We start from the raw sequence: 24727 nt of genomic DNA, 5'->3' as shown, positions 1-24727 counted from the left end.
AATATGTGTCATATGTGTACAAGTATATCTATAGGATAATTTCTTCCTAGAGGTAGAATTACTAGATTTTTAATTTTCAAGAAATTGTCAACTTACTCTCTATGGATTTGTACACTTTCAACAGCAATGTACTAGAGTATCAGTATCCTCAGGGTCTCTGTGGCAGTATTTGTTATCAAACTTTTTCAGTTTTGGCCATGTGAAGGGTAAAAAAAAGTCAAAAAAGATGTCATTTTAATGTATATTTCTCTTATTACAAGCAAAGTGGAGCATCTTTTTGCTTGAGCCATTTATATTTTCTTCTGAGTGTACTGCCTTTTCCTATCCCTTGCTCATTTTTTTCTCATTTTGTTAGTCTATTTCTAATCATTAACTGGGAGGTATATGAGTGTGCATGTGTGTGTACGTATGTAACATTAACCTTTTGTGATACGGACTGGAATTATTTTTCCCATTTGTCTTTTGATTTTTCTCCTGGTATTTTTTTCTAAGCGTTCGTTTTTTTTACCCTTATATAATCCAGCAGTATAAATTTCAAACAAACACACATCAAACAGTAAAATTAAGAAAAGGGTCTTGGGAATAGTAAGAACCAAGAAATTCCTTAGTTTCAACAGCGGTATTTACCTATTCAGCTAATATTTATTGAAAACTTAATTCATGTCAGGAACTGTGCCCAGAAGTGGAAGGATGTGGTGAACGAAATCAGATATAGTCCTTGCCTTTAGGTATTTTTAAGTTTACTGTAATGACAAACATTATCAAACGATCAAAAATATATTATAAAATTGCAGTTGGGTAAGGCCTTAATGTATTCCATGCTATGAGACAATACCATAGAGGGATTTAAGGAGCTCTATGGAAAATGTGGTGAATTCTGAATTATGTATATGAATTTATTGGCAAGGAGGGAAGAGGAGAGCCATCCAGACAAGGGCAGTAGCTTGTTGCTCGGGGCAGGTACTACTTTTAAGGGACTGAAAGAAGGATGGTGTGACTGGAAGGAGAGAGAAAGCAAGATGAAGTTGGAGAGATAGTTGGGGGTCAGACCTTGTAGGTTATGATAGGCAGTTTTAAGAACTCCCATATTAAGTACAATGGGATACCATTGAGGGGTTTTAAATAGGGGAGTGACTTGATGGACAAGATTAGTTTAGATGTAGGGTGTGCAAGGATTACAATGACAGAGTAGAAGTGGATAAACTAGGAGGCTATTGTAATAGTCCTGGAGAAGGGAATATGGTAGCTTTCACTTGGTGGGAGTGGAGAAGGGTAAGGGTTTGAGGAATATTTAATAATTGACTTGATATAGGAAGTGAGAGAAAGGGAGGTATTAAGAATGACTCGCTTAAGTTTCTGGTTTGTACTCTGGAAGACAACCAAGTTTGGTGAGATGATGTTTATTTTGGATATACAGAGTCGAAGCGCCTTTGAGACAGACAAAGGCAGATGTCAAGTCAGCAGTTGAATAGATTGGTTTATGGCTTAGAGACTGTTTGGGCTTCAGATATGTAATTGGAAGACATCTGTGTATATAGATGGTGATTTAAATCATTGCTAGGGATGAGATAGCCTGGGTCAAATAGAAAGAGTAGTGGGCCGAGAACTGCATCTTGATAAACACAGTGTCTTGATTTAGGAGCACAGATCAGCAAAAGATAGAGAAGTAACAGCCAGAGAAACTGGAGAAGAAAACTAGGAAAGTATGATGTTATGATAGAAGAACAGGAGTGGCAATAGTTTTGAATGTTGCTGACTTGTCAAATAGGTGAAGGCAGGCAAATGCCCATTGGATTTGATGTCATGGAGATTGTCAGTGACCTTGGACATAGTGATAGGAATGAATGCTGGACTGAGGAACAAGTAGGTTGAACAGTGGAGATGGTGTGTTTAGATTTATATTTTAAGAGATTTGACTGAGAAGGGGAGAAGATAGGAAATAGGGCAGTTGCTAGAAGAGCATGAAAAGTGTTCTGTTAAATGGGAGAGAATGAGTATATAACAGGAGAATGAGTTATTGGCAGTTTTAAGGTTCTGAGAAGGTAGAAGGGAATGAGATCCAAAGCACAGATGGAAGGGAGGGATAGATCCATTGTTGTAATAGGAGGAAATGTGGCTAGAATTGCACCGTAGGTATGCATAATGGGAATAGAATGGGCTAGAATATGCACCATAGGTATGCATAATGGGAATTGAAAAGAGGGATTTCTCTAAGATACTTTCTATTTTTTGTGTATGATAGGAGGCATAATCACTCACTGAGAGTCTCAGGAGAGGATGGAAGGTTAGGGGTTTGAAGAGAAGACAATTAGGAAATTGACTGTGGGAATAAGTTGACAAGGAAGTATAGTTGGATTGCTGGTACTGTTCTGGGCCATTCAATATTGTTTTGCATTTATAGTGGTGTGTATCTGCCCGATGTTTAACTAACTTCAGCATCCTTCTCTGCAGGTGTGTGGAAGGTAGATTGTGAGATAAAATAGATTGTCAGATTCATCCAGAGTTCATTTGGCTAGATGGGTGCGAAGAAAAGAAAGAGCACCAAGAGTGTAATCAAATGACAGATGGTTTGGTATAATTCAGTCAGGAGGAAAGCGGGGGAAAAAAAAGAAAGGGCTGATGGATTGGGAGGACATGTCATGGATTCAATTAGTACAGGTTCCCAGGAAGTTGAGGAACTGTTATAGTGGAAGTACTGGAATAAGAGCAGGTATGGTCAGAGGAGGTGTTTGAAATACTTATCTTGGAGTGGGTGCACTGAAGTGCCATCATTTATAATTTTGAAAAAGCTGTCCTTCAGACGGTGAGGCTAGGTAGGAAGATGTCAGGCAACCCATCTTGGGAAGCAGAAAGGGAAGATGAATTCCCGTTGTCCCTAGTCTTTTCTGGTCTCTCTCCTTAGTTGGGCAGACGGAACAGGTGCCAACTAATTAAGAGGCTTTTGGAATCACTGTCATTCTCTTGGAAGCTCCAGACAACAGTGATAGTGTGTTATGTTGCAGGTCCCTGGGATCTCCATGCCGGCCCATTCAGTTCATCACAACTTATATGGCTGATGTTTTTGGAGTCCATTTATCATGAAATAGAGGGAGTGTTACTCTTCAGTGGTTTACTTACTATCAGCAAGTTTTGTGCTGTGAGTTACTTTCAAGTAGTATTGATACATTTCTGTTGATTATCAATATTCTCTTTTTATTCTAACCAGTGTCATATATTGGTTAGAGTGTGGCTAGGGCCATCATCAATGCCTAGAACAGAGGATGCTAACTGATTGATAAGGAATCAAGGCTAACCTCCTGATTTGAGTTCATCCTCATGTGTTCACTAATAAAGCTCCAGATAGTAATAAACAGAAAGGCAAATGTGCAAATAAATCTATTGAGAGACATATAAATGCTAAGTGTCAAGATGTCACTATACTTTATATCATATGTATGTATGTATTGTATACAAAACTCTGTCTCCAGTTTACAGTGGGAATTGGTTGGAAGTTCTTTCTGATCAGTAAAAGTTGGGTGGGATGGTTGGGAACAGAAATGGAGAGATGGATGATGGAGAACAAGGGGCTTTTGCACAATGAAATCAGTGGACTTGTTGCCTTTTAGAGAGTTGAATGGAATGGGAATTTGGGAAGGTGACTAGGGGTCCAGCAAAGGGGGGAAAAACTTTGTAACAACACCCTAAATATCTAAGGTAATGGATCCAGTGTGCTCCCCAGTTCTGGGTTGGAAACAGTTGGTTCAGAAATTAATGTTTAATGAATGCTAGTGGTTTGAAGAAGAAATAAGTTATCTTTAAAAGGCAGTTATTATAAAACTAGTGGACAGAGTGACATGTAAAATCTAGGTGCTTAGATAGTGTCTATCTACATAACCAGTGTTAAAATGAAACCTTTTCTTTGGATTTATGTACACAATTTACTGTAAGAATTTGAGTTTGTGTGAATTGCCTGGGGTCCCAAGCAAATTTAATGTCAACAAAAATGCAGTCAATTTGTGGTTCTACTTTGAATCTTTGAAACACCGAGAGCCCTCTTCTGTCCAGACATCTTTGTTTGTCTTTCATTTATCATCTGGAGAATATTGTTACTTTCCACTGGCCAAAGGGAGATGAAATCAGGGCATTATTTTGTAGTACATTGGTGGAAAGATTCAAAGTTGCCTTATTTTCTTTCTGCATAAATGTTTTGAGTTTTCTAACGTGAAAATTGACTGTGTCTGACAAGCTGTTACAAATCTAAATGCCAACGTGATTGGGACTGTGCCCTCTGGAAACACTTGCCTTGGCAGCATTTTCGGACAGATGCTATCAACTGTTTTATCATATGAGGTAATCTTTGCACTTTCCTGTATGTAGACTGGTGATGTACATCGAGAGAGACAGCAGAAAGACCACTCCAGGCAAGGAGCAGCAAAGTGGCAATGAATACCTGTCCAAATGCCTGGATCTTCTCATCCATCACATCGTGCAGGAACTGCCACGAATCCTGGGTAAATTGGAGTCGCATCCTCAGGCCCTGTTTCTGGCTAACCTTTCCATGACTTGGCTTTTAGGCGTCACCTCTTTTTAAAATCTTACTTGTCCGTTCTTGAAGGCGAGTGCAATGACACTTTTTCATGAATATGTAGTTTCAAAATTTAAATTTGTTTTATCTGTTTTTATAATTATTTTACATCAGTGACATGACTGAGCCAATGAGCAGGCTAACAGTTACACTGAAGTATTATCTGAGGTAAACTGGCAATTTAGAAAGGAAAGAAAAGAAAAGTTTTCTGATTGCTTAAAGTTGGAGTTAAGCTATTATTTTGGGAACTTTTCTCAAGATTTCTTTCTGCCTAAATCTGAAGAAAAAAATTTCCCTTCAAATTAGAGACACAAATTTATTTATTGTTAAAAAGCTTTAAAATGCATAGATTTTCATTTGAAAAAAGTAAAATGTTGAAGTATAATGTTAAAGAATTTTGATATTTAAAATTTGAAATATTCTTTCATTTGAAAAATTAAGATAACATATTCTAGTAATTATTTGCAAAGGATTTTATTATAGCTAAAGAAATCCTTTATTTCATTATTTGCAGAAATTAAAATAATCTAAGAAGTGCATAAATGTAGCTTAAATCCCATTCCATGCTTTTCCAGCAGATGTGGCTATAAACCAGAAATGTCTAGAATGTTAAATGTGATCCAAGCTATTATAGTAACGTATACTTAGAAGTTCAGAATATTAAATCAAAGTAATGAAAATGTCCTCATGGCTGACAGTCACTTTTTACTCCTTACTAATACTTTAGGAGATTATTTTTCCCTATTAATGACTGAAAATAGAGCATATCAAAATTTATTTTGGTTATCACTATTCTCTGGGTTTTTTTTTTTTTTCAATTTTTTTGGATCGTAATCTTTTTTTAAAAATTTTTATTTTCTTGAGACAGGTTCTTGCTCTGTTGCCCAGGCTAGAGTGCAGTGGCATCATAATAGCTGACTGACTGTAACCTCAAACTCCTGGGATTAAGCGATCCTCAGCCTCCCGAGTAGCTGGGACTACAGGCACATGCCACCACCACTCCCAGCTAATTTTTCTATTTTTTGTAGTGACAGAGTCTTGCTATGTTGTTTAGGCTGGTCTTGAATTCCTGGGCTCAAGCAGTCCTCCTGTCTTGGTCTCCCAATCCGCTAGTATTATAGGCGGAAGCCCCTGCACCCAGTGGGGTTGTAACCTTTTTTATCTCGAACCTGAAGGCTATGATCTGGTCAATTGGTAGCTGCATTTCTTGTTACCAGACTTACCCTGTTTTAGGATATGATGATAAGATTCTGATGTCCGCAAAGCAAATTTTATTTGTTATTGGATTTATCATTGAATGAGAAGTTTGGAGAATTGATCTCTTTTTACTTCCATCACATTCTATTTTTTAAAAATTGCAATCTATAATTTGTTAACATATAATTTTTTAAATAAATTTTCCTGTTTATAAGAGTAATAAGTGCCCAGAGTTGAAATTTGGAAACTATGAAAAAATTTCTAAAACCACTACTCTATCATAATCATTATAAATTTTATTTTTAATTTCTAGATGAGAGGTTGAATTCATTGATAGTGTATATGCAGAATATCATATTCTGTCCCCAGAAGCCACAAGTGCCGGTTATAATTTCAAAACTTGTGAATAAAATCACATACCTTCTACCCACTTATTTTATTTGGAGATTAATTACCTTAGAAGTCCCATTTTAGTATTCAAGCAGTGCCCAATGGTACCTAAGTATTTGTGGTTTTTGACCTCCGTGTGTGCTTTGGGCTGTGCTTTGCAGGTGACATTCTTAACTCCTTGGCTAACGTTTCTGGCCGCAGACACCCATCAACAGTGCAAGTGAAGCAACTGAAGATGTGTCTCCCTCTGATGCCGATAGTGCTTCACCTCGTAACCTCACAGGTACTGTCATATTAGAGGAAAAAGGATATAAACATGGCTCCCTTCTTGGACAACTGGAGCCAAGAAATGTCAAGTCAAACAAAACATTTTAATTCTTTTCTTTTTCTTGAATTAAAATTGTACATGGCTTTCAGTATTTAATCTATAGAAACTCTCATCACACAGGTATTTCGACCTCAAGTTGTAACAGAAGAGTTCCTTTTCAGTTACGGAACTATTCTTGTGAGTAGTACAGATTTTTCTTGTTTCTAATAAAAATGCGGCTGTCTCTACTGTTTGTGGAATTTGATGTCAGAATGAGGTAATTTAAAAATCTTAGTGGTATTTATTTGTCTCTAGGGAAGTGACCTTTTTATATTTTTATCTGTTGACTGTAATAAAATTTGACATTTGGAGAAAAAACACATTCTCTCCTGATAATGTATTTTGTTCAGAGACAGCCCAAACAGGGTAAATAAGTCCATAGACATGCTTTCATAGATTTCGGTATTAAACGTCATGAAAAAAGTTAAAACAATAAAACTGGTGAAAATGGAATGCTAGGAATATCTTATCATCATTATTTGCTTTGGATGACATTGTCTTGTCATGTGAGTGTCTCTTTTTATGATGGCATTTCTCTACATTAAGCTCAGTTTAGTCTTTAATTAAATTTTGATGATACAGGTATTAATAGAAATGAAAAACAAATCATTGTACTATCTTTGACTTCAGTTTTGGTTCACAAAAATTATCTTTTTGTTTAGATTGTGGTTCATGAATGATGTTATCTTTTTCCCTTGCCTGTGGAAGTTACAGTATGTATCGTTAATGACATGAGGAGCTGTACAAAGGGAAAGCTAAGACGTTTGTCACACGGTGTCTCCTGTCTTACTTTGATGTTAGTAATAAACCGAACTGAGATTTTCCAAATGCCATAGAGGTATCTAGTTAAAATGAAGTAGACCTCTCAATTTTATTGTTAGTTTGTTCCACCCACAAATGAAACTATAGTTTTCTAGAAGGTTCATCATAGAGTGCAGTGTGATGATTTTAAGTAAATACAAATATTGAGTGGAGGTTGCTGACAGGAAGCAGCGTGTTTGGGTAATGCAGTAGGCGTCCTTTTTGTGCTCACTTTCAAAGCTTTGTCATTGTAGTGTCTTAATCCTGAATTCTGGGAAATAGATAATTTTCATAGCATGTTTATAAATTAGGAAATTATTAGAATTTTCATCTGTGACCATCTTTAGTTTTTATCTATTTTAAGTTACAATATAGGCATCATTTTAGCATGATTATAATTCTATATTTATAATCCTTTTGCACTGACATATCATGCCTGAAAATGGTAATTTTGCCCTTGTAGCCCACCTTGGAATATTTTGGCACAGTGTGTGTTCGAAATAGGTATAATTGTCCTATGTTCTTTCTTTTATTAATTTCTTTTCACATGTAGTACTTTTTTCTGCCTATGTTAACTGGGCACGCTTTAGGTTTTCAAGAAACTACCAAGTGTCTCCAACATAAAAGTCTTCATGGACTTTCAGGAATTATAGATCTCTGTCAGGGAGAACTCATCTGCTCCTTGCCATACTGTGTTCAGAGACGAGGGAGGAGGCCACACTGAGGAAAGGCCTGGGAACAGGAGTACTCTTTGCAAGTTGTGGATGTTCTGTGGGATCTTCTCAGTGTAGGCCCTTTATAGAATGGAAAATAACTTGCCTGATTTAAAGATCTTTATGATATTGAAAATATCTTTAGCAGTTTTTTCCTTGATAATCTCACCTAAATATAGATAGTTTGGCAAATAAATTGGAGGTCTTTTTGCTGTGTTCAGGCTGTTTTCCTAGTTTAAATGATGGCTAGTTCCAGAATTCTTTCATTATTTTTCTTACTGTGTTTGTTTGTTGGCCTGACTTGTGTGCTCACCTTTCCTTATACTTAGTGTTGATGACACTGATGGAATGCTAGCAAAGGGAGAGAATTACCGACTAAAATTCAGGATCTGGATTTAGTTATCCCTACTGTTCTTGTACGCATTATTATGAATTGTTGAGAGTTGGATGAGTTAATTCATAGTATTTTCAGAGGACACCAAAAATAGTATTCAAGTTCCAGTGCCCTGCTGGTGCCATGAGGCATAGTCAACTCATCCAACATCCTACACAGCCCCTAAGAAACTTACAGTGCAGATTAGCATATTAAAGTCTCAAGTTTTCTGCTTTAAAACAGAGATTTTCTAAACTTATTCCAGGGTTTCTTTTTTCATGAGGAGGGGGCAGGGCAGCATAGTTATAAATGTTCTGTAGCTCAGTCCACAGAACGATTGTGTGAAACTGTCTAGAGCATGGTACTGCTTCGGCTCTGGTGACATGAGGAAGTAGTCCATTCATATTTACCCATACTTAGCATTGTGTTTGTTTTGTTTTTGTGTTTTTTAAGAGACAGATCTTGCTCTTTGCCTAGGCTGGAGTGTTTTGTTGAGCGTTGTGTTTTGAAAGATTTATTGGTCCATCTTGAGATAAATATTATTTTCAATATTTTTCAAAATGTATCTGATAGAGTAGCTACTGTATTATGGAAGATATACATCCTTTTATATTTCAAAAATATGCCTTAATTTGAGGCATTCAAACTTAGTCTTCTTTAGTAGCTGTGTCCGGGAGCGGCAAGTTGCTGCCAAGAACTTCTTGGGCTTCTGCTAAAGCAAATCTCCAGGAGCCGCTGGCCTGCCTTGGGGTGAGTGTGGAGATGGTGACCAGGGTTGGTCTGATCTCTGCTCATTAAAGGATCTTAAAGGAGTGGGCCAGAGAGGGCATTGGAATTGTGCTTCCCACTGGCTTCATTTTTCATAAGGGCACCAGGGCATGGTTTGCCTGTTTGACCTATGCACATTTTTGTTTTTGGTAGAAAAATTCAGGATACTACTTATATACGGAGACACGAGTTAGGAATTAACTTTTTGTAAACCTTTTTTTCCCCAAGTAAAATGAATTTTAGCCTTCCTATATTTTAAAGAAACTAGTGTTTGGAAACAGTTCAGCAGAGTACTTTTAAACCATTGTCATCAAGCTTTGAAAGGCTCCTGGCAAAAGAGGACACCCCAGCTGATAATGGCTGTTGTCACTTCTTATTGGCAGAAGCAGCCTGTCATCATCACACCTAGCTCCCTCTCCAGGTTTTAGCAGTCAAGTCAAGGACGTGCTGTAGGGAAATTCTGTGGTAAATATCATGTTTCTTTTGGTATTCCAAAAGAATTGGGCTCCACTGAATGGGGCTGGGAAACAGAAAGTAATGACATTAAGCAAGTATGTTAGGGAACTCATGTGTATTAACCTAATGCTCACAGTATTTCTTGTGTCCTTTTGAAAATGCTCTTGATTAATGAGCTGAGGAAGAAGACTTTGCTGTGTTTAAGTTCTGGCCCCATTAGTTTATAAAAGTATGATGGCTTTCTGGTGGTTATAGTTTGCTACAAAAACCATATTTCCTGCCCTTTGCAGATTTTTATTATAGGGGTGAGATTTTGGCTTCAGATGTACATGAAGCAGAGATAGTGCATCTTTGTATTTTAAAAAATATACTGTATACTTATTTGTTGCCACACAGATGTTCTTGTTATGAGTTTTTCCCATTTAACAGACCATGAATTCATATTCCCAGTTTGTAGGAGCTTGTTTTAGCTTCTCTGAGGGGCGGGTACTGAATGATATTAGAGAGCATTGGCCCATCTGCGGGGCATGGCTGTCCTTCCTGCCCTCTAGTCGAGGCTGTTTTCTGCCCCACACTCCTCCAGCCAGTGGGCCTAACTGTGGGATGGGTGTCCATCCTTCTCCTCTCCTGCTGAAACTCCCAGCTTTGAAGCTCGTGCCATCTGAAGATGCCCCATGTTAGCCTCTGTGTTGTGGTCATCTGCAGATTTCTGGGTCATTGTTCCTCGTTTCTCAACTCGTTTTCAGCATTGGACTCACTGTGAGCCTCACCTTGCTACTCCTGCCATCATTTCTGGAGAATGTGATCTCCCTCTTAGATCTTCAGCTGCCTCTCTCCCCACGAGCTTGTCTGTCTTCCCCTCAGCCGCCTGCCCCTGTGGCCAGACTCTTGACCTTGTTGTTAGCATCGCCTTGTCTGGCCACCACCCCTCATTTTCAGATCCCTGCCTCTCCTCCCCAACTCCCACCGCCCTTCAACTCCTCTGAGACTTAAATTGTTCTTCCCAGCTTCCCGCCCACCGTCCTGCCCTCCCAGGCCCGGCTTCTTCACCTTCTCTCTGCTCCATGCAGAGTGCCTGGTCCAGCCGTAGTTGCTGCCTCGTGTAGACCCAGAGCTCCCTTTCCTCTCTCTTCCTTCATTGTCTTCCTCTGGCAAATCCTAATGCTAATTTAAGTCTCTACCTGCTTTGCCTCTGCTTTGGGTGGCTAAATATGGCTAGAGAAAAACATAGTGAAAGTAGCAGGTCTCACTTAAAATACATGACTGTTCACTCTGCAGACTGGTACGCCTACTTTATTTTCCTAATTGATATACCTCCATGCTCATGTAGATGACTATTTATGTGCTCCCCTTTCTCTTTAAATCTCTGATGCCTCTTACCCTGTCCTCACTCTCACCTTGTTACTTCCTATTATGCTGAGAATGAAGAGGAAATATATCAAAAGACATTGAAATTGGTAAATCAATGAAATATTCAGTAGGGATTGTTTCTAAATTAAATAGGGGAAGTATAGGAAGAAAAGAAGTTAAAAGAATCCCATAATTTCACCATTTAGATAACCTTTGTTGATATAAACAGAGAGAAAAAGGTAATACATATGAGTAGTTAGAAAATCCCAACAGGACAAAGGCAGAAAATGCAAAGCGGAGCATACCTGTCTCAGGTTCCAAAAGGAACCAGTGCTCCTTCTTTCCTGTGATCTCTTCCTCAAAAATTATTATTTATATCACCAGCATTTGTGTATTATCTATATATTTTTTAACAAATTACACAGAAAGGATCATTGTATATATACTGTTCTATGCCTTCTTTTCTTGATTTAGTAATCCAAAGACATTTAAGTAGATTTAATTAAGTCAAAAATCATTCTCTCTCTCTCTCTCTCTCTCTCTCTCTCTCTCTCAATTTTTTATTCAGCATCAAATCCATAATTTATTCAATAAAAGTTATGTTCCCGTTTTGGAATTTTGTGAAACTATTTCCACCAAATTATTATGAAAAGTATACATTGCCTCTTTTTAAAATTAACTCCATTATTTATGTTTTAGTCTTGTTTGCTTATTCATAGACGAGAAAAGAGAATTTAGGGTATTGTGTATTTTCAGTTTTCAAAGAGCTTGCATTTTCTAGGTTTTTGATTTTCTTTCTAACCTAGATAATAAATGTCTTTGTTTTAAGATTTTCTTCTTTAAAGGTAATTTATGCTTGCTTATTTAAATTATAAAAATGCATGCTTATTAAAGAAAATTTGGAAAATTATAATGAAATTTGAAGAAAATAAAATTACCCATAACTTCACACAAGGAGACAACCATTGTTAACATTGTTGCTTCCTTGTAACGTTTTCTATTCATATATGTGCATTTGTATTGCAGAAAAAACTATTTAGGTATAACACATATGTGACACATGCAGATACATGTGCTTGAGATCATGCTGTATCTATATAGATTTCTGCCTTTTTAAAATTTACATGGCATATTAACTATTTTCCCATATCTTTAAATTCTCTTTTAAAACATTTTTTAATTGACAAAAATTGTATATGTTTATCAAATACAACATACTGTTTTGAAATATGTATCATATGGAATGGCTAAATTGAGCTAATTAACATATCCGTTACCTCACATACTTACCATTTTTGTGTGGTGACAGCACTTTATACTGTACTCTCTTAGCAATTTTCAAGAATGCAACACATTGTTATTAACTATATTCACCCTGTTGTACATTAAATCTCCCTGGTAACCACCATTCTCCTCTCTGCTACTGAGTTCAGTTTTTTTTAACTTCAAGTAATATTTGTCTTTCTGTGCCTGGTATATTTCACTGAATATACTATCCTCCAGCTTAATCCATGTTGCCACAAACTACAAGATTTTTTCTTCTTTTTTAAGGCTGAATAGTATTCCATTGTGTGTATCTACCACATTTTCATTATCCATTCATCTGGCGATAGCCACTTAGGCGATTCCGTATCTTGGCTATTGTGAATAGTGCTGCAGTAAACATGGGAGTACAGATATCTCTTCCACATACTGATTTTATTTCTTTTGGGTGTACACTCGGTAGTGGGATTGCTAGATCATATGGTGGTTCCATTTTTAATTTTTTAAGGAACTTCCAAGCTATTTTCTATAATGGCTGCACTGATTTACATTCCCACCGACAGTGTGTATGTGTTCCCTTTTCTCCACATCCTTGCCAACACTTGCTTTCTTTCCTTTTTGATAGTAGCCATTCTAACAGGTTTGAGGTGATAACTCATTGTACTTTAAGTTTGCACTTCCCTGATTAGTGATGTTGAGCATTTTTTCATATACTTTTTGACCATTTATCTTCTTTTAAATAATGTCTATTCAGATCCTTTGACCATTTTTATAATCAAGTTATTTGCTTTCTTACTATTGAGTTGTTTGAGTTCCTTATATATTTTGGCTGCTAACCCCTTATCAGATGTATGGTTTACAGATATTTTCACCCATTCTGTATGCTGTCTCTGTACTCTGTTGATTATTTCCTCAGCTTTTCAGAAGCTTTTTAGTTTTATGTAATCCCATTTGTCTATTTTTGCTTTTGTTGCCTGTGCTTTTAGATTCAAATCTAAAAAAGTCATTGCCCGGCCCATGTCATAGAGCTTTTCCCCTATGGTTTTTTTCTAGTTTTATATAGTTTATTAAGTAGGAAATGTATGATTCCCTTAAGTACTAAGTGTGACAGTTGATATCGCTGACATGTCACTTTGACACTTCTTGCTTTATTTTTTATTGTGAAGGAACATCCTCAGTCTTTCAAACACATGTTTTGGCTTGTGATTATCTTACAAACTTTTTTAGAGCAATTTTTGTGAAACCATGGATAAGTCAAAAATTCATACTACTTTAGAATATGAGTTCTGTCGTGGAACCAATGCAGCACACACAGCTCGAAATATCAATGAAATGTTTGGGAAGGATGTGGGTAATGAATGCATAGTAGGTCCATGGTTTGAGAAGTTCTGTTCTGTTGATTTTAATCTTGACAATGAGCCACATGGGTGACCTGAGACCAAGGTGGATAATGATGAGCTGAAAGGTGGATAATCGTGAGTAGAAGTGAATCCATCTCAAGCTATGTGTAAATTAGCAGCAAGGTTTGATGTTACTATTCCAACAATGATGGACCATTTGAAACAAATTGGCAAGGTCAAGAAGCTGGATAGATGGGCTCCACATTAATTAAACGAGCATCAGAAGAGAAATCATCTAGAAGCTTGCTTTTTTTTTTGCTGTCACAATGTAAAGGTGAAACATTTCTACACCGTATTGTTACATGTGATGAAAAATGGATTCTTTTTGACAATCACAGGTGTTTGGTATGATGGTCGGATAAAGATGAAGTGGCAAAACACAGCCCCAAACCAAATATTCATCACAAAAAAAAAAAAGCTAATGGTGTCTGTTTGGTGGTCCAGTATTGGTGTTATCCACTACAGCTTCATGAAACCTGGTCAGTTGATTACAGTGGATGTCTACTGCAGCCAATTGGATAAAATGATGAGGATGCTTGTGATTTAACGGCCAAGATTATTCAATAGAGACAGGCTAATTCTTTTTCAAGACAATACGTGACCACGTGTCACACAATGATGCTCAAACTACAGAAGCTGGACTTGGAAACACGCTGTCATCCACCGTATTCACCAGACCTTGAAACAACTAACTACCACTTTTTCCAGGCTTTGAACCACTTCTTGAAAGGAAAAATATTCAATTCTCAACAGGCTTTGGAAAATGCCTTTCGCGATTTCACGGCCACTCGCTCTCCAGGATTCTTCACCACTGGCGTAAATAAGCTACTGTTAAGATGGCAAAACTGTGTCTATTCTTTAGGTGCATACTTTAATTAATTGTATTGCTTCTTGTTTGAGATATAGTAAACTACACTTTGGATTTGAAATTGGACATTTCATATTTAATGACCTAATAATTTCAGGTCTTAGATTTTCTGAACATTTTAATGGCTACGCACTGTCCCATTTGTATGAACTATATATAGTTTGATATGATTTCAGTAAGGCTCAAATATATACAATAAACTATTTGAGAACACATGTATGTATGTTAAAACTATTCACCAAAACCAAAGAAATAATAAATTCATGATGGTGTTTATCTCTGGGAGAGAGGCAGGCAGATGGAATGGGGGAGTTTATGCAAACAGTTGGGAATCTCTTAGTTCTTAACTTGACTGCTGGCTTTAAGAGTTTTCTTTGTTCTTTATAACACAAAATATATATGTATGTTCTTTTGCATATGTTACATATATTCTTTTATATTTATCAAATACTTTAAGGAAAACCTTTGGGGAATAGTAGACCAATTTCTACTCTGAGCTAATTGCTTAGTTATTTTTAGTTCCAGAGTCATTTTATATTTTATTTGCCATTTGTTATCATATATAAAATATTATATATGTATTGTTTTGTGAGCCTAAGGGCAAGAACTCTGTTGCAGTGTCTCTGCAAATTAGTAACATGGGTGCTCTGCCCAGTATAGCCATGGCAGTGATTGTTTCATTGAGAACATGTTCATGAGCAGCTGTTCTGTCTGGAGTATTCAGCCAGGGGTAGGGAGGGTCACTCACCCAGGGAGCTAAGTCCTTAGAGAGCTCACAGCCGAGCTGCTCAGGCCTGCCTCCCAAATAGCGCTGGAGGTCTTCCTGCAAAGGAAGCACAAGCATGGTGCATGGGAGCATGGATAATGGGGTTGCGGTAGGAGGTGCCTAGAAGGAACCAAAAACAGTGGTGAAATTTGAAGACAGGCCATGAGAACCAAACTGCTGTGTGTTGATGCAGTGTGTACTCAGGGTAGCTATTAATGAGATTTCACCTTCCGTAGAGATGACTATTTCACCGGACTAGGTGGCATTGTCACTAATTTCCAAGGTAGTAAGAGAAGTAAATGTGGCATGTTATTGGAAATGGTTATGTATCAATTATATTATTCTCACTTTTGCAGGTGTTTATATTACTATTGAATCTATTATAACTCTAAATCTCATTGATAGTGATTTGTATATTTAAAAATGATTATAGTTTATAATTTATGTATAGTATTTAATATAATCATACTTTAAAACTATAATTATAGTATCTATAATATATGTTGAGTATTTATGCCTTCAATGAGTTATTTCTCCAAGAACAATAGGTGTGGTTTTGGGCAAAACATTAATTACCTATATTTTATTTCAGAGTTATTTTGAAACCACCATTTATTAAAAATTTTATTCTTTCCAGAGTCATATTAAATCGGTAGACTCAGGAGAAACTAACATAGATGGAGCCATAGGTGAGTAAACCATGGGATGTTTTATGTCTTTATTTGAGGTACTTTGATGTTGTGATTTAGAACACAATAACATTAATAATAACACCTATCATAATTAACTGTGTTTCTAGGACAAATGGCATCAGAAGAATTTATCAAGATCACGTTGTCAGCTTTTGAAGCAATAATACAGTATCCTATTTTATTGAAAGACTATCGCTCTACGGTCAGTTCTGGCAGCTTTTGAAAAAAAGCTCCTTTTCATTTATTTGGTAATTCTGTATAAAGGAGACCTAGTTTACATATGCTTGGCTCATATGTCTTCCTCACGTGAAAAAACCACTCAGAAAAGCTGCCCCCTCCCTGGCAGGGTGAACATAGGAAATCCCTTGCCTCTCTGTTGACTTCCCTGGGGTTTTTCTTTGTTCATTATTCTGTTTCCCTTCTGGTCCATACCTTTCCCCCAGCCTGCTTCTTCTGGCCTGATTATTTGTTGTAATCCATAGTATAAACCCTTAGAGCAGGATATTTCAACTTTGACACTAAGGGCATTTTGGGGTGGACAGTTCTTTGTTGTAGGAACTGTCCTGTGCATTGTGGGATGCTGCTAAACATCTACCCAGTAGATGCTGGTAGCACCTGCTCTATCTCCCTTCGCTTGTGACAACCAACTGTCTCTACACATCGACATATATCCTCTGGGTGGCAAAATTGCCCCCATTTAAGAACTTGTGTCTTTAAGTGATCCTTAGGTGAGCTGGGTGCTGACTTTAGAGAGAAGAAAACCTCCCTCCTTTCCTGTTTGCAGAAAGGCCCCTAGAAGAGGAGCCAGGTAGGAGGAGAACTGAGATTGTGGTGTGAGGAGTAGTATTAGGTTTCATCGGCAGGTGGCTTTCCCATCTCCTGTCCCTGCCGCTGTCCCCTATTGAAGCACTGGTGATTTGGTACAGGGAAGCTGTGTGCCTGAGCCTCAGCTTCTGCCTGTTGTTCTGGCCTCCTGTCTCATTTAGCCTTTGACCCAAACAATAGTGACCGATTTTGGATAACAGATTATATGGGCATCAGAGGCATAACCCAGAAGAGATTTTGATATGAAAATGTTTTTCAAATTTCAAACAACTAACCCTACAGGCAGAATTTTAGACAGTAGTCTCTAAGAAGTTGGGGGCTGACTATAATGATAATGAATGAAAGTATTGAGTTTAGAAATTAAAATTGTATCAAAAAAGGAATTATGAAGTAAAAAAATTAATTTTTGACACCTTCATAGTCACATAGATACCATCGTAGAACTAAATTCTGGAATTTGTTTTCTTACATTATTCTCCTCCACCCCTCACCCCCCATGTACATATGTACATACGTGTACACATACACACACACAGTCTTAGCTCCCTTTTTTGCATTGAATCCTTCACTTAAATAATGTCTTCCTTGGCTTGTGACATCTCGGAATTAGCTTCGTTTTGATTTGGGTTTTTATTGCATGCATATTAAAATTTTTAATTTACAGAATGTTTATAGATTTAGGTTTAGAACCTATAGATATGGGTTTAGAATGCCAGAAAAGTATCCATCTTGCTTTCTTAACTAGGAATCACTGTTAAAATCAGATGCAGATCACTTTATTTGGAATTTTAGATGCTGGTTGACATACCTGACGTTTTTATGGAATAGTATCTAGAAGACTATGCAAGTCCCTAAATGTTACGATGTTAAGATGGTATTACTACCAGCTACTCAGTCTTCAAAAAAGTAGATAATCCATATAAGTGTCTCTTATGTTTTTTCACAATCCCTTTATAGATACCCTTCTTTTCTAGTTTTCATTTACTTCAAAAATTTTTCTTAAAATTTTATTCTTATTTATTTTTAAAAATTTCTTAACATTTCAATGAGATTGCATTTGCTTCAATGATGGTGCTGGTGGGACAGAGTGTTGGTGTTTCAAAGTATCGAGCATTTATATATCTTAAATTTTGAGGCCTGTTTAGATGTGTTTGACTCCCTGTATTAGAGAAAGTTATTAAAAGATAATTTGGAAATATTAAGAGTTCTGAACTCTCCATTTTTCTTATTTTAGTTCTAAGGAGGAAGTATAGAGTCATGAGAAAGATGGAAAATATTAATATAAAGTTCAGTGACTCTTCCTTAAAATCTTTTTTTGTGTCTGATTTAATGTTTAAACCAAGGCTTAAAGTCAGTTTTATTTATATTCAGTTATCTTTAAGTGATCATTCAATATTTATTGATTATCTTGCCTTATTATATACTAGGTACTACTATAGGTACAGGGGAAAGATAGAAGTGAACAAAACAAAGTACCCGCTCCCTTGGAGCCTACAATTTAAGTAGGGAGGTAGACAATAAAAAATATTCAAATAAATATGTAATATATTGGGTAGTAGTAAGTGCTATGAAGAAAACATCAGGATATGAATGAGTGAGTAAGTGGTGGTGATGTTGTATAGAAGATTATTATCTCTTCAATAATGAGATGTTTGGGCAGACACCTGACATATCGGGGGAAAGAACTTTCTAGGCAGAGGGAGCAGGAAGTGCAAAAAGAGTAAGGAGTGAGTTTGCTCAAGGACTCCTAAAGTGGTTGAGGATGCAGCTGGGTACAGCAGTCTTTCAGGAGATCGGGGTAGAGCTGGGAGGAGCTGGGAGGAGCAGCAGATCATGGGGAGCTCTTGGCCATGGTAATGAATTTGGATTTTACTCTGATGATTGGCTGTCAGTTCCTGAGTGGTTCCATTCCTGTCCCACAAATAATTTTAAATATAATTTTACAGGTAGGAATAATTTTTGCAACAACAGTCATCATTTTGATATTCTCTTTCATGGTTCCTGGGGTTGACTGAGCTCAGCAAGTCAGTTTTCACTCAGGCCAGGTCTTTCATGTGGTTCGGGTCAGGTGATGCCTAGGGCTGAAGTCATCTGAAGGCTTCTAGAGCATTTCTCTCCATCTCTAGGTGGTCCTCTTAAAAGCATGACTTCAACGAGCCCTGACTTCTTCCAGGGTAGCTCATGGCTGTAAAGACACATGTCCCGAGAGAGGGGATGATTATTTTTTGAGACAAGGAAATTTCTACCAATTCTTTGTAGAAAGAATTGGTTGTTTTCTTGTTCTTATTTTATATATTGTAAAGTAAAATACAAAAAAGTGTATTCAAGTGTATGTAGCTTAACAGATCATTACAAAGGAAGCACTCAGGAAATTACCATTCAATAATTTACCCACAGAGGTGACCACTACCTGGACTGTGATAGTAATCATTCCTGTGTATTTCTGTATAGGCCTGTGTATGCATTCCTAAACAGTGTAGATTGGTTTACCCACTTTGAGCCTTTATCAATACAGAATACATTTATTCGTGACTTACTTTTTTTGTTCAGTATTTGTAAATCATCCGTGTTGTTTAATTTTTCATCAGTGTATAGTATCCTACTGTATGAATATGTGTAAATGAATAATCACAGTACCTTGATTTATTCTTGATAGACATTAGGTTGTTTCTAGTTTTTGGCATTTATAAGCAATATTTCTATGCATATTGCTGTTTATGTATCTCTAGTGTATATATACTTAAGAAAAGAATTAGTGATTATGGGATATACGTAAACTTAGTTTATCTAGAAAATGCCGTAGTGTTTTCCAAAGAGGTGAAACGTACCAGTTTACATTCACATCAGCAGGGCAGTACCTGATGCTTGCCCCACCCTTCCTAACTCTTGTTATTTTAGACTTTTTAATGGATATGTATTAAATTGGTTTTTTTTTTCAAGACTATTAATGAGTCTGAGTGGCTTTTCACATATGTGTTGACTATTTGGATATACCCATACTGTTCTGTAAAGTGTTTGTTCAGGTATTCTCTTGAGTTGGCCTTTTCTCATGGAATTCTTTATGTTTTACGGATACTAGTCCTCTGAAGATTATTGCTTTTGTCAGGTTTTACAAGCCTCCTAAAATAAGTTGGGGGGTGTATTCCCTCCCTTTCTTTCCTCTAAATAGTTGAAGTTATTTTTTCTTTGAATATTGGCAGAATTTTCCTGTGAAGCTGGGTATTTTTTCAGGGAGGTGAGGGTTGTCTTTATAGTTTTCTGTTTCTTCTTAATTCCGTTTTTATTAGTTTTGTTTTCTATAATTTTGGTTTTTTATTTAGTTTTTAAAATTTATTGGCATAAAGAGGTTCATAATATTTTCTTGCCATCTTTTTGTACTGTTTGTGTAATTTGATGTCTTCTTTTAAAATTTTTGATATTTATTGTTCCTTTTTTCTTGAACAATCTAACCAGAGGTTTGTTAGTTTTATTGACTTTATTGAAGAGCCATTATTCAGTTTTGCTAATCTCCTCTATAATGTTTCTTTTCTATTTCATCTATTTGTACTCTAATAATCCTTATTTCCTTTCTCCTTTCTTTGAGTCTATTTTGTATTCTTTTTATAACTTTTTGAGATAAATATTTAGCTTGTTAATATTTCATCCTTTTTTCTAATATATGAATTTAAGACTACGTTTCTCTCTAAATACTACTTTAGCAGCATTCCACAAGTTTTGGTATATAGAATTGTTATCTTTTAGTTAAAATATTTTCTATTTTTCTTCTTTGACTCATGGATTATTTAATGTGTATTTAAATTTCATATGGCTACATATAACTATCTTCATATAATTGATTTCTAGGTTAATTGCTTTGAAGTTAGAGAATATACTCTCTGATTTCAATCTGTTGAAATTTATTAAGTCTTGCTTTTTAGTCCATTATTAGATTATTTTTTGTAGATGTTCTGTATGTTTGAGAAGAATATGTATTTTGCAGATGTTGGGTGCAGTATTCAATATATGCCCATTAGGTACATTTGTTAGTCATCTTGTTCAAATCTTTCCTATCCTTACTAATTTTGGCCTGCTTGTTCTATAAATTACTAAGGGAAGTATGTATAAATCTTCTACTATTGTGAATTTATTTCTTCTTGTAGTTCTGATAGTTTTTGTTTTATATATTTGGAAGCCATGTTACTAGGCACATGCAAATTTCAAATTATGTCTTCATATGAAATCAGTCTTTTTTCATTGTGAAGTGACCTTCTTTATGTCTAGTAATGTCTTTTGCCTTACTCTCTGTTTTGTCCCACCTTAATACAATGATACAAGCTTTTTTTGGTCAATATTTGCCTGATATATCTTTTTTCATTCTTTTCCTTCCAACATCTTTCTTTATATTTTAGATCTATGTCATGAAAATATAATATTTTCAAGTAATTTAATTTGTCCAATTTTTGACTTGTAACTGCAACATGTACTCCATTTATGCACTGTACTTATTGGTCTATCTTTTTGTTTTTTCTACCATCTTCTTTCAAACTTTTTTTCATGCATACTTTTTTGTCTACTCTTTGTGCTATTGATTAACTTTTTCTTTTTTTGTTTTTTCCCTGTGTAATGTTGGTATTTATATACTCTCTTTCTGTTCTTTTACTGCTTACCCTAAAATTTACATCATGCATATTAACTTATTAAAAGCTAAACTTAGAAACTTCCTTTTCCTTAAGTAATATACAGACCTTAGCCTACTTAACTCCACTCAGTCTCTCATGATATATATGTTATCATTGTCTGGTATTTTTAAGTCTGCTTTGCTTCTCTTTTTTTAAACTTCTGCTAGACCTTGTTATCACTACTTTAATATAGTTAATGTTCATTTACATTTGTCCACATATTCACTACTTTCTTTGTTCTTCTTTCCTTCTTAGTTCTCACGCCTTCCCTCTGTCTTCTCTTATTTCTGACTGAAGCACATCCTTTATGGTTTCCTATAGCTTGACTGTACTAGTGGCAAACTGTCTGGCTGATAAAGTCATTATTTCTTGAGGGATATTTTTTCTGAGCCTTAAATTCTAGGTTGGCAGTTATTTTCGCTAGGATTGTTTAGCATTGTGCATATGTTATTTCATTATTTTATGTTCTGAATTGTTGCTATTGAGCTTTTAGCTTTTAGTTTTTCCTCTGAAGGGAATCTCTCTTTTTGTCCCTTGTGTCCTCCTAAAAATGTTTTTTGGGCATTGTGTCCTTGGTTTTCTGTAGATTCACTATGATATAACTAAGTATAACTTTATATTATACTTATTCTATTTAGGATTCTCTGTGCCTATTGAATCTGTGGATTGTCCTTTTTTCATCAGTCTGGAAAATTCCCTGCCATTATTTCTGCTTATTCTCTGTCATTTGGTCTGTCCCCGTCAGCAATTCAGATCACGTGTGCATTAAACTTGCTCACTGTATTTCCTATACTTCTTACTGTCTTTTCATATATTCCATCTTTTTCTCTTTCAGTGTTACATTCTGAATGATTTAATTTGTTCTATTTCTGTCTTCTAGCCATTCTGCCAAATACAGCTATTGAGTTTTTGATTTTGGTTATTTTTCATTTATAGAAGTCTGTCATCACTAGAAATTCTGTTTGTTTTTTTTTTCCCAAATCTATATTGCTTTTTATAGTTTCCTGTTCCCTGTAGATATTTTCCAGTTTGTGATTTATATATTCACATTTGTTAAGTGTAGTTCTGTAGTATGTGTGATAATTCCAATATTTGAAGACGATGAAAGTTGTCTTTTGCCTGTGGTGTCTGTTATATCTCATTTGTGCCCAAATCATCTTGTTTTCCTGGAGGCCTGATTATTGTTTACTCTGTGCTGGTCATCATCCTTGAAGTCCATTTGTGGGCATTCCCTGAAACCTAGTATGGATATTCCTTCCTACCGAATGGCTTCATGTTTGCTTCTGCTTCTAAGGGCTCTGCCAGTTGGGACACTACTTCAGAAGAAGGTCGTTTGTATTTAATGTGTAAATACATGAGAATGTAGATCTGAGACCATAACTTCCCAGGTAGCCTTCTCAGTTTTCAGGAGTATGAATGTGTGTAGAGGAATGGGTGACTAGATCTGATTTTTCATTACTCTGAGAGTGTAATCCCCTCTCTTGCAGGTGCCCTGCTCAGTGTGAGGAGACTCCCAAAACTCCATATGCCGGGGGAACGTGGGCCCAGGGGCCCCACTGGAGCCCTCATGTTTGTATTGTTGGTAAATGCTTCCTGGTCACAGTCAGTCCAGTGCACTAATGTTCTCCTCAGCTCTCTACTCAGAAATTGGTCTGAAAGTCTTCCCACTATCTTTTTAGATCTTAAGAGTTTTTAGGGTTTGAAGTTTTCATATTGTATCTGACATTTTTCATTGTTTTCAGTAAGAGAGTTAATCCAAGTAACCATACCCACCATAGCTAGAAATTCTGTTTGTCATGGTCATTTTCAGAACAATGACTTCTGAGTCTTCAATAGAGAAATTGTTTGCTGAGATGTTGCTATTGATTCTTTTGCCTAACGAACAATAACCTCATAGCTAATTTGTTAAGATCCAGTGTTTATAAATATCTATACTGTGTTTGAATTGAAATTTAATTATTTTCTAATCAGGAAATGCAAGCATACTAATTATTGAAATGATAGCCTCTATTATGATAGATGAGGTATCATTGCAACTTACTAGCTTCATAAAAAATACTTTTAATGCTATAACTCATGGGAAATTTTCTAATTACTTGTTCTTGAACATGACTGGAATACATGAAGATGAGGATCCAATACCCCAAGGAGCATAAAATTGTTTGAAATGTTAGCACACATTATATTCAAGGCTCCTGATCAATACTTTATTATATGGAAGTGGCTAAATTCATTTAATTCTTGCTAAGCACAAGTGCTTAACTCATGTTTTTCCCAGACTTTTAAAGACCTTTTAGTGCCTCAGAGTTGGAAGTCAACTGTCTGGCCTACAGAGCAATCAGAAAGCCACAATCGTTTGTAAAGAGAATTTGTTCCCCCTCATGGTGGTTTCAAAAAATCTTACTCATAGCAAAGGGAGAAATAAAGGTGACTTTTTAGAAAGTTCTAGTAGTAATACACATAATTTTCTGAAAATGTATTTCTATTTTTTTGACTTTAGAAAATAAGCTAAGCCATAATACTTTGTTATGAAGCACCTTTCCCCTTTGTCAATTTTTAAACTAAAGCCTCGAACCTAATACATACTGAATAATTTAGTTTTAGTTAAACCAGTTATTTGAGTTAATACTAAGTATTGATCGGGATGTACAGCAAACAGAACTTAGAACCTGCTAGTGGGAGTGTAAATTGGTACAAGTACTTTGGAAAACTCTTTGGCAGTAGCTATGGAAGCTGTACGATGTATATACTATCGCTCAGCAATTTCACTTAATATATATTCAATAGAAATGTGAACATATGTTCACCAAAATACATATACAAGAATGCTAATAGCTTCAAACTGGAGACTACCCAAATGCCCATCAACAATCTGTGGTTAAATAAATTATGGTATAGTCATACCATGGAATATCTTACAACAGAACAAATGAATGATCTACAGTTGGACTTTAACAACATGGATAAATCTCACGAACTTAATATTGAGCTTAAGTTAACAAATATAAAAGACCATGATTCCACTTGCATAAAGTTTAAAAACAGACAAAACAAATCTATTACAAGTCAAGATAGTGGTTACCCTTGGGTGGTGACTGGTAGGTGGTGACCAGCAGTGGCACAAGGGGGCCTCGTGATATCCTTCCTTTTCCTTTATGTGGGTGTTATTCACATAAGTGTGTTCATATTATGAAAATTGACTGAATTACATACTCAGGCTAAGTATGCCTTTATATATCTTATATCTGAGTTAAAACATTTATATAAATATGGAAA

At 36.0% G+C, this 24727-nt stretch overlaps 1 protein-coding gene across 1 annotated transcript in view; it reads left to right on the top strand.

Annotated features, from left to right (window-relative positions):
* Positions 1 to 24727, top strand: part of ULK4 (unc-51 like kinase 4) — a 672597-nt gene that overhangs the window by 228793 nt on the left and 419077 nt on the right. Inside the window, exons 21-25 of the mRNA XM_012652718.1 lie at positions 4357 to 4490; positions 6313 to 6434; positions 6600 to 6656; positions 15914 to 15965; positions 16076 to 16170. Of these exons, the coding sequence (XP_012508172.1) occupies positions 4357 to 4490; positions 6313 to 6434; positions 6600 to 6656; positions 15914 to 15965; positions 16076 to 16170 (460 nt within the window). The remainder of the gene's footprint in view (positions 1 to 4356; positions 4491 to 6312; positions 6435 to 6599; positions 6657 to 15913; positions 15966 to 16075; positions 16171 to 24727) is intronic.

Source organism: Propithecus coquereli, unplaced genomic scaffold (genome assembly GCF_000956105.1).
Source record: "Propithecus coquereli isolate 6110/MARCELLA unplaced genomic scaffold, Pcoq_1.0 Scaffold1, whole genome shotgun sequence".
Lineage (NCBI taxonomy): Eukaryota > Metazoa > Chordata > Mammalia > Primates > Indriidae > Propithecus > Propithecus coquereli.
The sequence above is the reverse complement of the archived record's forward strand: the minus strand, read 5'-3'. Positions and strand labels throughout refer to the sequence as shown.